General features: G+C 41.1%; 1 protein-coding gene across 2 annotated transcripts in view; it reads left to right on the top strand.

Moving 5' to 3' along the window:
* CFAP43 (cilia and flagella associated protein 43) overlaps nucleotides 1-16,791 on the top strand; it is a 922,989-nt gene that overhangs the window by 125,607 nt on the left and 780,591 nt on the right. For both annotated transcript variants that reach the window (XM_086922745.1, XM_086922746.1), the window contains one exon: nucleotides 15,245-15,376. In XM_086922745.1, coding sequence (XP_086778871.1) covers nucleotides 15,245-15,376 — 132 coding nt within the window. The remainder of the gene's footprint in view (nucleotides 1-15,244; nucleotides 15,377-16,791) is intronic.

The raw sequence follows: 16,791 nt of genomic DNA, 5'->3' as shown, positions 1-16,791 counted from the left end.
CGAAAGTCCAACCAATTGTTTGTTGCATTTAGCAGACCCAGGAAAGGCTTAGCTTTAACAAAACAGAGCATTTCCAGATGGATTTCAGCGGCCATCGCCTTCTGTCACCAACAGGCGGGCCACCCTCTGCCTTCAAAAGTACGAGCACACTCCACTAGAGCGGTTTCCACCTCCATGGCGCTCTTTGCTGGGGTATCCATTGTCGACATTTGCAGAGCGGCGACATGGAAGACACCACATACGTTCACCAAGCACTACTGCTTGGACTCTGAACTTATGAAGGACGCAGCAGTGGGGCAGGCTGTCCTACGTCATCTATTTCATTAGTGGTGAGCCTTCTTCCTATCATCCCACCTTCCAGGTAATTTATCGCACATTTCTTATCAGGTTGTGAGTATCATGTAAACTGTGTAACAACTTATGATAAGATTACTATGTCTTTACGAATGTATTATGCGAAATGTGCTCATTATTGCTTGCTATTCTGATTCAGGCATGTGAATCTATGAAAGATACCCATAATACTGGATAAGAAATGCGTTACTTACCTGTAACAGCAGTTATCCAGTATTGGTATCTTTCATAGATTCACATGCAACCCACCCGCCTCCCCTGGAAGGGCTCACCTTCTCCCTCTCAGTAGGTACTACTTAGCACTGTGCTTACGAAAATCTGAGGGACTAGGGCTCCTTCCAGGAAGGTGAGAAGGGTGATGGTAGCTGATTGGCTCCTGGCCAAAGTTTGGTCCTTTTTACATAAGGACCTAGATAGGCTACTAATGTGAGGCCTCTGGCCTAGTACTAAGTATATGTCTATGTGACATTACTATTGTTATTTACCGGGGACTCCTACCCCGACGACGGGGAATGATTCAGGCATGTGAATCTATGAAAGATACCAATACTGGATAACTGCTGTTACAGGTAAGTAACACATTTCTTACCCATAGCTCTGCAGTTTGCTCATACAGCTGAGTGTACACTGCACTGCAGCAGCCGTGCTGCACAGAGGCCTCCCTTTATCTTCATGGCCACCTCGTGCGAACACCAACACTGCAAAGTGCCTTTCTAAATTTCCCTCACTGACACCCACAGCATTAGTGAGGCGGAGGCGCCAGGCACGACAACACATAATTGTGCCTCTGATACCACCTATCAACTGCTCTTGCGCAACCTGCAACAGGGCTCACTATCAATCCACTCATCAACAGCAAACATCGCAAGTTACTCTGCCTGCTTGTGGAACTGAGCTGAATCCCACTGAGTTTTTAAATAAATCTGTGGAATTCCGCAGAGTGAAACTTTGCGAGCTCCGCCCATGCCTACTGTACCTTTTATGGTGTTAAAATGAGCATTGTGGCCTTCTTTAACAGCACATATTCTCTGAAAGAAATACTGGGCTTGACGTCACCTCTGAGTGCTACTTTGAGGGTGCTGACGAACACCCGTAGCTCCTCCACTACTTGTTAGTGACCCCTGGTTTAAGGAAAGACATACTCATATGCAAAACAGTCCAATAACAAGCATTTGCAATGCAATAGGTCTCGCATTAGGAAAGTTTGAGCTATTGGTATTGTAAATGACAATTTTTTTATTTATGTGTTGGTTTTGAAAATAGCGAATTTAATAGCTTTGTCATTTACAATGCCAATAGTTTTAACTTTTGCAAATGTGACACCTATAGCATTTGTAATGCAATATGTGTTGTATTTACGTGACTTAGATGTATTGATATTACAAATAGCAATAGCTTTACATTTTTTAAATAATTAATACTTAAATAAAAGGTATTGTAATTCATAATGACAATAGCTTAAACTTTTGTAAATAACTTTTGTGAAGATTCTGTTCATTGTATTTTATTGTGACGAAAATCCAGGAACAGAAGTGAAATATTAACATATTTTTGTGACATTTGTAATAAAGCTTGAAACATTGAGAGAACATATTTGAACCAGTTGTTGTTGAATGGTTGCACAGATTGATGCTGTGGTGGCGCTGAGTGATGTTTTGGTGGCGACGAGTGATGTTGTGGTGCCCCTGAGTGATGCTGTGGTGGTGCTGAGTGATACTGTGGTGATGCGATAGTGATTGCGATAGATAGAGGGAGGGTGATAGATAGATAGACAGAGCGTTTTTATGTTGCATTGAGTAGAGTGTAAGTATGAGGTGTGTAATTATATGGCACTGAGTGGTATTATGTGGAGTGTATTTACGTTGCATTGAGAGGAGTGTAATTATGTGGGGTGTAATTATGTGGCCCTGAGTGGTAATATGGGGAGTGTATGTTGTATTCAGTAGAGTGTAATTATGTGGCGTGTAATTATGTGGCACTGAGTGGTATTTGGAGTGTATGTTGCATAGAGTGCAGTGTAATTATGTAGCATTTAATTATATGGCACTGAGGGGTATTGTTTGGAGTGTATGTTGCATTGGGTGCAGTGTAATTATGTAGCATATAGTTATGTGGCACTGAGTGGTATTGTGTGGAGTGTGTGTTGCATTCAGTAGAGTGTGATTGTGTGGCGTGTAATTATCTGGCAGTGAGTGGTATTTGGAGTGTATGTTGCATTGAGGGCAGTCTAATTATGTTGCCTATAACTATATGGCACTGAGAGGTATTTGGAGTGTATGTTGCATCGAGTGCAGTGTAATTATTTGGCGTGAAATTATGTGGCACTGAGTGGTATTTGGTACTGTATGTTGCATTGAGTGCAGTGTAATTATTTTGCGTGTAATTATGTGGCACTGAGTGGTATTTGGAGTGTATGTTACATTGAGTGCAATGTAGTTATGTGGCGTGTAAATATGTGGCACTGAGTGGTATTTGGAGTGTATGTTGCATTGAGTGCAGTGTAATTATGTGGCAAGTAATTATGTCGCAGTGAGTGGTATTTGGAGTGCATGTTGCGTTGAGCGCAGTGTAATTATGTAGCATATAATTATGTGGCAGAGTGGTATTGTGTGGAGTGTATGTTGTATTCAGTAGAGTGTAATTGTGTATTGTGTAATTAAGTGGCACTGAGTGGTATTTGGAGTGTATGTGGCATTGAGTGCAGTGTAATTATGTAGCATATAATTATGTGGCACCGAGTGGTATTGTGTGGAGTGTATGTTGTATTTAGTAGAGTGTAATTGCGTGGTGTGTAATTATGTGGCACTGAGTGGTATTAGGAGTGTATGTTGCATTGAGTGCAGTGTAATTATGTGGGGTTGTGTGGGTGTGTGTGGGGTGTGTCTGTGTGTGGGTGTGTGTGTGGGGGGTTTGTGTGTGTGGGGGGGTTGTGGGTCATTCCACAAGAAAAATGTAAGTGAATGTGTGAACATTAGTCGAAACAACTGTAAATAACACTGCGAAAAATACAAGCATGCAAAATGTGGAATCCATGAAGTTGCATAAAAAAAACGAGATAGCTACATTCCCTAAATCTGAAGTACTCGTAGCTGCTAGCAGATGAGGTCTGTTGACGGATGGATTGCCTCCTGTTACTTCCCCTTATGATGAGCAGGCGTAGAGAGCAACGTGTAGCAGAGCAACAGGCCAGAGGTTGGGGAGAAGAAAGTTTGAAAAATCTAAAGAAAGCCAAGGACGAAGAAGCACTGGGCAGGAGGAAGGAGCAACAGAGAGCAGGTCTGAGCGAGTGGAATAAAATGCAGCACACGAAGAAGAGAGAGCAAATTGTGTGAGGGGAGCAACATGGAGCGCTCAAGGCGAGGGGTGCAGGACTTTAGTGGAAAGAAAGCTGCACACGAGCCCTCGTGTTTAACGAACATGAAAAACTCCCTACACACGAAACATTAAAGCACCTTTCTTTAAAACTGTATTTATTTGTTTTTTTTTTCTTTTTTTAATATATTTATTTAATGGCAGCATCTTCTTTACGGGGCTGCCTAAACAGCAGTCCGGGCTGCACTGACCCATGGAACTTCAGGAAAGCTGAGCGTCACTATGAGAGTAGACAGCCCATGCAGTAAACTGTTGGCAATGGAAAACAAGCTGCTTTTGAAGAAGGACAGGCAGCGCTGGGATTCTGCGGAGCGTGTGAAGTGGCTGGTGGGAAATGTCTTGCTTACTGGGAGGGGTACAGGGAGTTTGGCGCGCATGAAGAAGCGGACATCAAAGGAAGGGTGGGAGGGAACGAGCATATGGGGTGTGAGCGATAACAGAAGTAAGAGGCTGAGCGCGCGCTGGCTAAAGCAGTGCTTCGCGCTTGAATGCCTCACAAGCACTGGTCATAATCCGCATTCCAGAGGTCTTTGGTAGACTTTTCTTTTCCCCTTACTACAATCTTGCATAGCGATTCCTTACGCAATACCTAGGCTCGACCTAAATCACCATGAAGACCGGGAAATAAAGTAACACTCCAGAATTACTTCAACATTTAAATTGTGTGTTTGTATTTTAAAATTTTATAAACATAATCAAACAAAAATGAACTTTTAAACTTTTGTTAAAAAATAGAAAATAATTTAAATTAACTCATCACAAAACTTTCAATAACATTTACTGCATAGTAAATACAAATGTTTAAGGCAGGATTGTTTTTCAATTATTTTGAAATTATTTATAAACCCTTTTTTAATTCATTATTTAATGTTTTTAATTTTACATCTTAATGTGATTTTTCATTAGTTTCTATCTTAATAATATATTGTTTTAAATAATTTACTTTTATAATTTACATTAAAATATAAATATACATAATTTCCTTATACTTTCCACTGTGTCAGAGTTCTCCACTTACGTGTGTAATGAAACTGCTAGTGTCTTTGGACTTCTAAATCCTATTGTAGAGACATGTCAGTTTAACCTAGATGTGAATGTACACTCCAAAATGGTGAATGGCAAAAAGGTGTACCGTTACACCTAGCCGTAGTAGTAAATGTACATCTGAGTGAGTATAAACATGTATATTTAGCGTTGTGAATTGAACCCTAATAATCTAACTCATTGTGGAAGGTGTATGTGCTAGACTAACACCCCATCATGTTCTAGATCATCCTCCAAATATGAAGTCGTCTTAACAGTCATTCTGTATGAACACTAGCTAACCTCAGTGGATTGCAGCTGTGTAACAAAATAATTTTCCTAATATTTCTTGTCCCTTTTTATTGATGAGGTGGTAGCAAATTTGATCTTATTTTCAGATCTGTAGGATCCGCGGATCCTCGAGGTCTCTACATCTACATACATTTTGAACCTTAATCTCTCAAAAACCACTGAACTGGTTTCAACAAATAAAAAAGACACAATTTCTGGGTTAAGATCAAGATTTCTGCAAATTTTGATGTAATTCCATTCAGTTGTTTTGGGCGTTTCACTGTTCAGTTTTCCTGGGTAAATTGTGTTCATCAAGCTAAATGAATCTGGAGGGATGAATGTACATAAACTGGACTTCTTATATATCATTTTACCCTCATGATAATTGTAGTAGTTGGCACTCTGCATACAATGTTTGGCAGGTCAACATTTAAAACTTGATAGTGTAGTAGAACACCAAACGCTACAACATTTAAGACTGAGTTACTAAAAGCAATGCCAGGAAACGTTTTCTTTATATAATGTCACAACATGACTAATGAAATAACAGTCCCAGCAGCAATTTACCGCTGGCACATGTGCAATGCTAACAGCTATCAATATGGCTAGACCCATTGAATTACGTACTGTGCTGAACCGTACTCAGGCAGCTACTTCCAGGATACTGCCCAGCTACCAGTAGCCCCTGAGCTACCAGGTGGAGTCTACTGGTGTAGTGCATTTTCTTTGTTTAAAACATATTTTTATTAATTTTGTGATAGTAAGTACCTTTTCAGAGACATACCTTAATCTCTGATCTAAGATATATAATTGTAATAACAGTTTTCTGTTCGAGATAAAATATGCTATGCATTCAGCAGGACAAACCACACATTGTGTAGCATTCCTTACAGTGATTTTATCCTTAAAGTGAGAAGTGACAGATGTGCTTGCAAATGACAACTTGTCATACCCATGATGCTATCTCCAATGACCTCTGGCTTTTTCAAACATATGGGGGCAGCCCGACCTTCGTATATTGCTTTTTCTGCACCCACACACCAGTCCATATCCTCCTCCAATTTTATGGGTGTCTTATCTTGGTTCGTTTATTTATTTATTTTTTTTTATTTTTTTTGTAAGACGTTTATTAGTGTTTTATAGAGCAGTACATATAGCTGAGCCTACAACCCGGTGGGCCGGCTGCAACAGTACGGTGTATCGTGGAGGTAAGGAAGCATGGGGAGAGGTGCATCGTTCCAATGATTGTGCTCCCAGTGAGTGGGGCTTCAATTACCATTTTCATGTCAAACGTGCTCTTTAGACAATTACATTCACAAGTGACGTCTTATTTTTCCATTTTTTTTACTATAAGTAAACAATTTAACTCTGCAAAACAAAACAGTTCAGTTCTCATCGGTATGTCCCATACTTTAGCTGTGTTATCGCGCATCTTTCCAGCGTCCACGACACTGAAACCCACAAAGCGAAATGTTAGTCCTTGGGGGCGCGGCGTTGGAATGGGGGTTATCAGTGCATGTACGCGGCCTGTCTGTGTCGCAGCATATGACAGCCATTAAGAGCAGTGGGGCCCCATGGGCTGTCGGAAGAGTGCGTGACGCACCTGACTAGTAAGTGGTGCAGCCATGTTGTGATTTTGGGAGATGCCGCCCGAGTCCGGTCCTATGGCCGGACATGCGAACAGGCACATCTTCCAAGTATGATGTGTAAGGAAATCATGGCTACATTCGGGGAACATGAGTCCAAAACAGTGAACATGGGGATATGTGTGGGAGGGGGGGCGGGGAGGGAGAGTGTACCTGCGGGAGCGATGCCGCGGAGAGGGGCCAGGAGTGTGATTCAATCCATCGTGGATAAGTGTGTCCTCTCGTGGGTGGCCATCCGTGTCCACAGCCAGCATGTCGGACGTGTGGTATATCCGCCGCTCAGGGCGTCCGGGGGGGAGGCTGGCTTCTTACAGGCCATGTGCGCCTCGCCTCCATTGCTCCCGGCGGGCAGGTGCCGTGCAGGGGGGGGGGGGGAGATACAGCCTGCGTCCCTGTCTCCGCCACTGTTGCCCCAGCAATATAATCTCGTTTGCGCGGTCTCTATGTGAGCCCTCTGGCCGTGCCCTACAAGTCTTATCTTGGTTTGTTATATGTGAAGTTCACCTGTAAACCAACAATTTCTGAATTCTCAATTTCTATGACCACACACACTCAACGTAGAAAACTTTAAAGGCCATTTCTTTTCCTCCTGGTGCTGTAGTTCGATATTACCACAGAGGTCAATCTATGTGTACCTTGAGCTGCAGAAAAGGTTTGCTGGTTTGTCATACATTGGGCACTACCTTCACCTCTGCGCGTCCGCCAGTATCAGAATACAACAACCTATTGCTCTTCAGATCCATTACCACATTTTGATACAAAACATTTTATTCCTTGCTGAGACTCTCAGAAACATTGACCTCATCACCATCTCAAGTTAACTACTTTTAAAACGGATTTTCTCTTAATGCCCTTCTAAATTGTAACATTCCAATAAAAGGCTGCCTCAGCATGATTGATGTGCTGAATAGCCTGGATATTGAAGCAGGCTCAATATTGCTGGGTTTCATTCTAGACAAGAACTTGAATATCCAGCACCAATTAGTACACTAGCAAAAGAAAATGGTAGAGTGCCAGATCAGACCACTACCAGAAAAAACCTACTCTTTCCTTAGGATTTTAAGTGTGTTATGAATGACTTGTGTCATTGAGGTTGGACAATGTCAACTCGTTGCTCATAGGAAACTCCAAGTTACTCCGAACACCCTTATGGCTGCTATTGGCCCTGCTGCCAGGCTGGCCATTGGTTTGATGAAACATGATCATATTACACATTTTCTAATCACTCTCAAATGGCTCCCTATTGATATAAGAAGTTTTCTTAACATTTGTTGTTGCTGTCCTCATTCACCTTGTACCATTACAGCCCCCTCCCTGAAGGCCCCTTATTCCAGCTCAAGGGTTATGGTCTTATGACCTCACCCATCAGGCTGGTGGTAATTTTTAGATTGATTAAAACTGGGCTGAATACCACATTCCGGAATAAAGTGTAATAATTGAACGTATGATTTCCTTATCACTCTCAGCAAGATCTATTATGTTGGCCGGTAATGAATATACATAAGGATTATCTGATGTGAGCCTTTGTCATTGTTCATCCAAGTAAGCATTGGTTGTCACATGTTCAACCTGTTATCTGAACAGTCTTTTGTATTCATATTCCGTGTATACTTCACCGAGAGATGTATGTCGTTACTACGCATGCTTTTACAACGCATGCCTTTACCACGCAGGTTTTACAACGCAAGTCGTTACAACAACTTGCGTTGGGGGGCGCTGGATAGTGAATAGTTTAATTTACTATTCCAACTCCAGTCCCCGTGGATAGTAGGGAAGGTTTTGGATCGTAAATTAAACTATTCCTTTACGTACAGCGCCCCCCAGCGCAAGTCGTTGTAACGACTTGCGCTGTAAAAGTTGTGTGGTAAAGGTACTGCGTGGTAAAAGTTGCGTTGTAAACGCTGTTCCCCTCACCGAGGCCACCCAATCTGCTCTAGATGGTGCTTACTTGAGCAGTTACTTCTTGCAAATTTCTCTCCTCGCTAAGAGAACCAAATAGAACAGTAGCTTACTTTGTACTTTACTTATAGGTGCTGGTTGGTCCATGCAGCCAAATATAATAAGTGTGAGGCTGATCTTTGTTTCAATTTGTAGAATATTCATTATCTTCTTCAACATGTCTCCCTAATAGATTCGTATTGCAGGATATTACGAAACACACGTGGCTGTTATCTGTCCTTACAGCTCCACACTTCATGCATTTTGCAATGGTCATTATTCCCATTTTTGCCACTATATGGAGTCCAATACACCCTGTGCATCGTGACTAAATGCTGTCTTCTTACAAATGCAGGCCTCACTGTACTATGTAATGGAAACATAGATACTTGTACACACAATGTATTCCGCCTAAAATTACAAGGTGGTGCTATATGCTGTTGTTATCAGGTGGAACACTGCCTGCCTAGAGACGTGGAAGGAAAGGATTCCTTTTCTTTAAATAACCCTCACACACTGTAATAGTGTCATGTTTCATCATCGGGTTCACCCTGACTCATAAAGGTCAGGATGGGCTTGCCTCAGAAGGGTACTACACAGCTTTCTGCAATATTTTAGTTGAAAAGCCCATGCGCAATACTGAAAAATGAAAATCTTTCTCTCAGCATAGTTTTTTTCCAAGACTCCCAAGAAATTCCTACCACCATTGTGGCCCAAATACAACTTTAAATTATTTTCCCTGGAGTTTATCTATCCAGGCATATTTAAAAGTAAAAGGTATGGAAGTTTAAAGGAAGGTAAGCTTTGGTAAAACAGAATTTTTTATCAGATTCATTCTGCCACAGATGGCTAATGGCAGATGAGCCCAACCCCTTGGCAATTGCTGACCTCTAATTGAACTATTTTAACATGTATTTCTGGCATCTTATTGAGATGGGTGATCCTGATCCGTAGATATTTCATCTCCTTCTTGATTTGCATGCTCTCACTCGTGGAGTTTCAGGCCATTATCTCCAATTTTGCCAGGTTTACCAAATATCCTGATATACTCCCAGAATCCTGCATCAGCTTTCCTATGGCTTATAGTGCCTGTTCTAACACTATGAGGTCATCAGCATAAATAGCTGCCTTTAATCCTCAAACTTTATACCCGAATGATTTAATCGGTCACTCCTTCCTAAGTTCAAAAGGATTTTAGCACTGGGATCTTTATATATTTGCTGAAATGTCCTACAAAAATCACTACTCGATTATTTTGGTTTAACACTGAACACAAAAACTTCAAGGTCACTCAATCAAATGCTTTTGTGGAACCCAGTGTTAATATCGCTAAGTGGAGGTTAAAAGTTAAAGCTATATATATCGCTACTATCAGGCCGTGGCTTAATTTGTGGAAATACCTCCCAGTCATGAATCCTTATTGATCCTTCTGTAGCATACTACCTTGCTTAAGCTCATAACTAGAATATTTGCACAAATGTTATAATCATTATTCAACAGGGATAAATGCTTATAAGGCTCACATCTTGCCAAATTCTTATCAGGTTTGAGCACCAAGGTAATAGTTGCTTCCCTACTAGAGGGTGGCAACTTGAGCCCAAAACTAAAAATCTCCATAAATAGTCTGGTTAAGACTGGAATGACCGTTCCCCCAGTACCTTGTGTAGCTTTTCTTGAGTAACCCATTGGGACCCGCAGCTTTCCCATTTTTTATACTTTAAATGTCTGCTGGACTTTGTGCTGCTAGATTTCCCTGTTAAGTGTTGCTGCTTGAATATCTGAAAGTTTCTCTGGAGGGTTAATATCAAGTCATTCTAGCACCCTGTCTTCGGTAACATCTGTCCTCTCTATAAACTTCCTTACAGAAATCCAGAAAAGTCTCGTCGGTTTCCTTTCTGTTGGATACTAATTCACAATTACCGTGCGTTTCTACTTCCCTAGCCAAATTCTTTGTTAAATTGGATTTTGTTTTCCAAGCTAGCTGCTCGCCACTATTCTCTCCATATTCAAAGTGTGCCAATTTACTAGCCTCCCACCTCTTCCTTATTCTTTCATCTATTAACCTTGCTAGTTTCCTCTTAGTGTCCTGAAGGTCGACAACTAATGACATCTTCCAATTATTTAGGTTGTTCTGAGATATCGGTTTATCTTCTAATTGTACCAGAGCTTTCTCCAGGTGCCCACACTCTATCTTATATACACCATTTCTGTGCCATGAAATGCTATTTATTTTCCCCCTAAAGCCTTAAAGGTGTCCCAAACCAAATTTAAGGGTGCTGAACCTTCCTTTAATTTAAAGAATTTGACATCATCTGCTCGTAAGGTCTCCAGTACCTCTATCTCCAGAAGTAATCTATGATCTAATGTCCAACTTACCTGCTCTGTTGGGGAAGCTTGAGCTCTAACAATATGGCAGACTGGTCAGATAAGTGTGCCAGGAGATGCGTGATACTACTAACTGCTTCGCCCAATTGTTGATCACCTAAATTGTTGATTGTGGAGGCATAACCATACTATTTATTATGGAATGTATATTCTCTCTTGTTTCCCATCCTTCTTCTCCAGATGTCAGATATCCAAGCTCCGGCATTATGTTTTTAATTTGTGATTGCATCTTCGCGGCATGTAATAGCGCTCTTCTGGACAACTTGTACAGATAATTATCCAGTAAGACATTAATGTCACTGGCCATAATGATAGTAGCAGGGAGTTCCACTAACTTCATGTGTACATTTTTTATTACAGTGACATCACCCCAGTTTGGATCGTAATATCCCACTAAAGTGTAGACATTGCCATACATAAGAATATTGGAGGTTATCCACCTTCTAGAGTTATAAGTGGCATATTTGGTTTTTGTGGCTTGGATGTTGTTATTTACTATGATTGCTACTCCCTTAGTACAGCCCTCTTGGTCTGTGCAAATCACTTGCTGGAGCCATTTAGGGACGTAAGGAGTTCTAAGCATTCTTTGTGGGTTAAGTCTGGCTCCTGCAAGATAATGATCTGCTCTTGGGAGTCTTGCATATATTGTAGAATTCTTTTTTGTCTGATTTTTGTGCACAGCCCATGTATATGCCATGATAATATTCTCACACTTCCTCTCCTCTATCTATACCTCCCTAATTGTAGTTTATATACTATCCTACTGACCAACTAACAGTATTTGTCTCTATTAACACCTTTCCTAAAGTAACTACGGTGCACAAAGGTCTACTCCTAATACTCTGTACCCAGTGCTCCCCCCCCCCTTCCTGCTTCTCCCACCCTCCCCTCCCAAACGGAAACCTCCCAATTTACTCCTGGACATTTCTGCTGTCCTATGGGGGTACACTGAGACTGACTTAGTTCCTTATGTGTGTGGGCTAAATAAAAACCAGAAAAATAAATGCCAAAAAGGTGTGCCCCAAAAGAAAGCTGCTACACATAAAGAAACCCAGGCCCTCAAACATTTTCCTTGGGGTCTACTTCCAACTAACTATTTTTAACTATGTAGTAGATGATTTTCTCATTTTGATGCTGTTAGCCATTTTTTCCTCATCTGAATAATCTGTTAGTTTTACAGTTGTGCATCACTCTTAGTATGGGTGGGAAACTTTAGTTGAGCAGTGGTGCCTAATTTATAATTCTTCAATCCGCTTACCTAATTCCCATTGTCTCTCTAAAGTTATGCAGGAGACGTCCAACCTGATTTTAAAAGTGAAACCCAATATCTTTTTCAATCTTAGTATCTTTGCCAATATCTGCTCTTAAGAAAATTAGTTAAGAAGTCTACAAGTATCCTGCAAGACTTCCTCCTATTTTAATTTTCCTTATAGGGATCATGTTGCACTCTATGGATGTCCCCTACTAAGTCAGCTGGTTAACTGTAGCATCGTCAAAGGCAGCTACTGATTTTAACAGTTTCACCACAAAAGATCTTAAATCTTCCTCTTCTGAGCCCTCTGGGACATTTGTAATCCTCCGTTTTTTTTCTCCTGGAGTGATTTTCTATCTGCTCTAGTTTTTTTCAAGAGCACAACCTCCTCATGTTTTAATTTTACAATCTCCTCCTTGCTCTGCACTACTAAGTCTTAAAGCTCCATAACTGTCTCCTCTAGGGCCTGAGTCCGTTGTGCTATGGAGTCCATTTTTTTATCTAGTGTTGTATTGTCCCTGTGTCTCTTTCTGGTTTGCCTTAGACATAGCAAATCTAGACTTAATTTCTGACATTAGAGACAGCAGCAAGCTCTTCACTGTTGGATCAGCTAAGGTTGTTTCAGGAGACTGGATGGGACTGAGATCAGGTGGAAAGCCTCAAAGGTCACTCTCCTCTGGTGCTAACTCTGAGGTTCTATGCAGAGATGAACCAGTACTGCTTTCTCCCGCTTTACACACTATGACTTCCACCGCGGCAAAATTCCCCTGACTCTCCTGACAAACTCATGCCTGTCATATCCTCTAAGACCTGGTATCTATTTGAAGTGGTAGCTTTGACAATTTTCCCAATGCTGGTGGCATTTACCATGTTGGTGTTAACTACAAGGTGGATACCCCCTTGAGAGACTCCCTTATTTAGTGAGTTTGGGACAGATTTGCTATCAAGTTTTCTGTTGTGTTGACATTAAGCAGCGCATTAAAGAAGGACCTTACCAAGGAGGTGATCTTCAGTCTCTGAGTTCTTGTGTCCCTTCCTTTACAGTGTCTACCTCTGGATTGCCCCCTCACTACTAGTCCAACAATTTTCTGCCTCCCACGTATGTCTTGTCCGCCTTGTTATGTGTCAACTGAGTGTCCTTTTTACAACCAACCGTGTTAATGATGCCTACCTTGCATTCCCCATCGCTCACATTTCCAACTCAGTAAGTGTGTGTCCGTGTGTATCTCAGTGTGTGTGTGTGTGTGTGTGTCCATGTGTTTCCGTGTGTGTTCATTCCCACTCACCTACAGAGCACTCCATGCTGGAGCTCCAAAATACCCAGCCCTCAGCATCTTAACAGTCTTCTGCCATAAACTCCAACCTTGATCCTTCACATGAAGTTAGTAAAAGGTATATAAAGGAAATGTGTGTTGGTAAATATAAAGTGGTCACTGATGTTTCCATGCGATGGTCAGTCTTTAATTTGATGAATGTGACAATTGAAAATCATGCACACAGGCATGATAAAACAATACGTCAAGGGGAGATGTAAATATAAACTTGCACTTCTGTGTATTTTATAGATGCTTTATGCAAGTGCATGTATGAAACCTGAAATGTGAAACCAATATAAAGCTTTTTTTTAAGTGAGTATTTTAAAATTAGCGCAGAATTTAAAGTAATATTGCACTGGTAATCATTGCATTTATTTGTACCCTGATTTGCTGGTGAGACCGTTTTAATTGTGATTGCATCCAAACCACACAATTAAATTGCACATCTATCACTGCAATGGAAAGAGTTTATTTTGGTATGTATTTGCAAAGAAATTCATTCGATTAAAAGCTCTCATTTAAGCATATGTTTTGCAAATAAATCAGATGCACTTCGAATTAAAAGTAATGTTGCGTCAGCAAATCAAAATAAAAAATAAACGCAGTATGCCGGCTCAACAATACATGTAATTATGAATGCGTATGAATTACTTTTACAGCATGCACTTAAAAAAAAGCCTTTGCAATAGTTCATTTTGTTTGTAAACACGCACCCACATAAAGTCTTTAAATTGAAGTGATTGAAGTTTGATTTAGCCACGTGTTTTGAAAGTCACTCATTGGCACAGAGAATTACAAGAATTTGTCATACCAATGCTGGAACTGAGTGTTGACATACACCAGTCATGTGTAAAAGAGCTCAATAGGTGCCCTCAGAAAATAGCGTCTGGCATTTGACCTTGGTCTTTGAATGCACAGCAAATGTGATGAGATAAGAACAAGATTTACAGCCCTGTTTATAAAAGAGCTTGGAGCAGCGAGGGAAAACGTGAGCGCTTGTGTTAAGTGTTCTTTAACCAAGAAAAAAGTAGTTCTTGAAGCAGATTCTAAAATGGAAGCTTTCAAAGGATACTGTAATTGGTCCATGCTCTCAGGGAGGGCTAAACACAGGAAAAGGCATGACAAATGCATGCCATGGTCAAATGGGGATTAAGCATCTTAGAGCGATGATGGAGACAGCAAATGGGTAGCCTATAAGTGGACTGAAGCCCACAAAGTGTATATAACATGTCTCTTCTAGACCGCACATGTGCTGTCCAGCCGAGATCTAAAATGAATCAGATTTCTTTAACTCTAAGCTAGGGCCGGTGATCTTACACCCAGCTCTCTAAGGCCCTGGTTGTCTGTTCTCTCTTTGTAGGGGTGTGAGGACATTTGTCAAAATTGGCTTTTGTTAGGAGAGCTGAACATTGGATAAAAATAATGATCTCTTGTTTTCTCTTTATGTATAAATCAAAACAACACTACAATGGTGTCACTTTCCAGCTACAATAAAGGAACTAATTCACACCAAAAAAAGACAGACTTTGATCAATGTTACTCTTGCAGAAACTGAGAGAAAACTTAATTTGGAGGAGGTGCTAACACTCGTTTTGACCGAAATTGTAACTAAAACTTGTAGGGACTGATTAGAGTAAATGTATATTTTAAATATTTTTTTTTTGTAGGATGGCATTTTACTCTGCTTTCACTTGAAAGGAAATGATTTCAAAGTTGATGAATGCTGGAATGCCGGAAGTGAAATTGAAAACCTTGCTTTTTCTCCTGATCACAGATGTTTGTCAGTAGCAACGGACAAGGTACAGTGTTATATTTTATTTTCATAAATCACAACTATGATATTATTATTACTATTGTGAGTTTTAGGGTTGAGGAAACACACTCATTCACTTTTATAAAGAAGAAAATATCTTACCAGATTAGAATTGTATTTACTCATCATGACTTTAACAACTCCTCCCTTCTCCAGGGTAAGATGGGGAGGTCTGAATACGTTTTTTCCCTAATCATTCTAACGATTCCTACTAGATGATACTTGTTTCTTACAATAAGACTATGAAATAGTTATGTGACCAGTAGGGAAGGTCTGTGCTGGGCTTCTTGCTAGTGGATCATACCCTAATTTTCCAATCCGTCTGCCACAGATCGCTGGATGGATGAGATATTTCTAAGATCTATATGTACAGAAATTAAAATAACAACAGGCAATTGGCAGTACGAGACATGCTTTGAGACATACTTGGATTTCCGGTGCCGAACTGCTTTGTATCCTCGACCACCCTGCCCCCTACTATCAAAAACAACCAACACCTTTTTGGGGCTCTATTTGGTACAGGAAGGTGCAGTTGCCCAACCCATTCTTATGGACTCCCATTCTGAAAATCCGAATGAAAGCAGGCAGTCCAAAAGGCTCATTTCTCCCTGAAACTAGAGACATTTTGAAAATTGAATGTATAACTTGCAATGTAGGACTGTCTCAAAAACTATTTCTCTTGGGCGGCCAGCGCAGTCTTCAAAATAAGTTACCACTCTGCATGTAAACTCCGAACTTAGCAAAAACACTTTATTACTTACTACCCATCGCGGGTTCTACCTCTCATCTGGAACTCAAAATGACTCACCCAAAGCCACTTCCTTCAGCTCTTTAAGAACATTTTGTGAGAGACTACCATTTGTTTGTTATTGTCTTCAGTCTTAGGACTACCAAATATCATATTTGCACCAAAGTGTTTTTACAACCAAACCTTTATGTCCCAGATTACTAACTACTAAAATACAGTTACCTATACACGTGCTTCTTTACCGAAACCTGGACCAACACCACCTCTGGACTGGATATCGCCATCCCCATTCCCCAAGGATACAAGATCTCCAGGAAGGACCACCCCACCCGCCCTGGAGGAGGAATCACCATCGTCCACAAATCCACCCTCCGCCTGAGCACACTTCCGACGAGCCCACCGACCTGATGGAACACCTTCACTTCAAGATACTGGCTAGCCCTACCTCCACCTTCCATGGAACCCTCATCTACCGACCCCCTTTACCCCGCGGACCTTTCGCCAACTCCATCACAGACATCATCTCCTGTCATGCCATCGCGTCCACTAACTACACCCTACTGGGAGACCTCAACTTTTACCTCGACAACCAACTGGACCCCAGCACCACATCTCTCCTGGACAACCTCCACAACATTGGACTCCGCCAGATG

The sequence above is a fragment of the Lissotriton vulgaris genome, chromosome 5 (assembly GCF_964263255.1).
Source record: "Lissotriton vulgaris chromosome 5, aLisVul1.2, whole genome shotgun sequence".
Lineage (NCBI taxonomy): Eukaryota > Metazoa > Chordata > Amphibia > Caudata > Salamandridae > Lissotriton > Lissotriton vulgaris.
The sequence above is the reverse complement of the archived record's forward strand: the minus strand, read 5'-3'. Positions and strand labels throughout refer to the sequence as shown.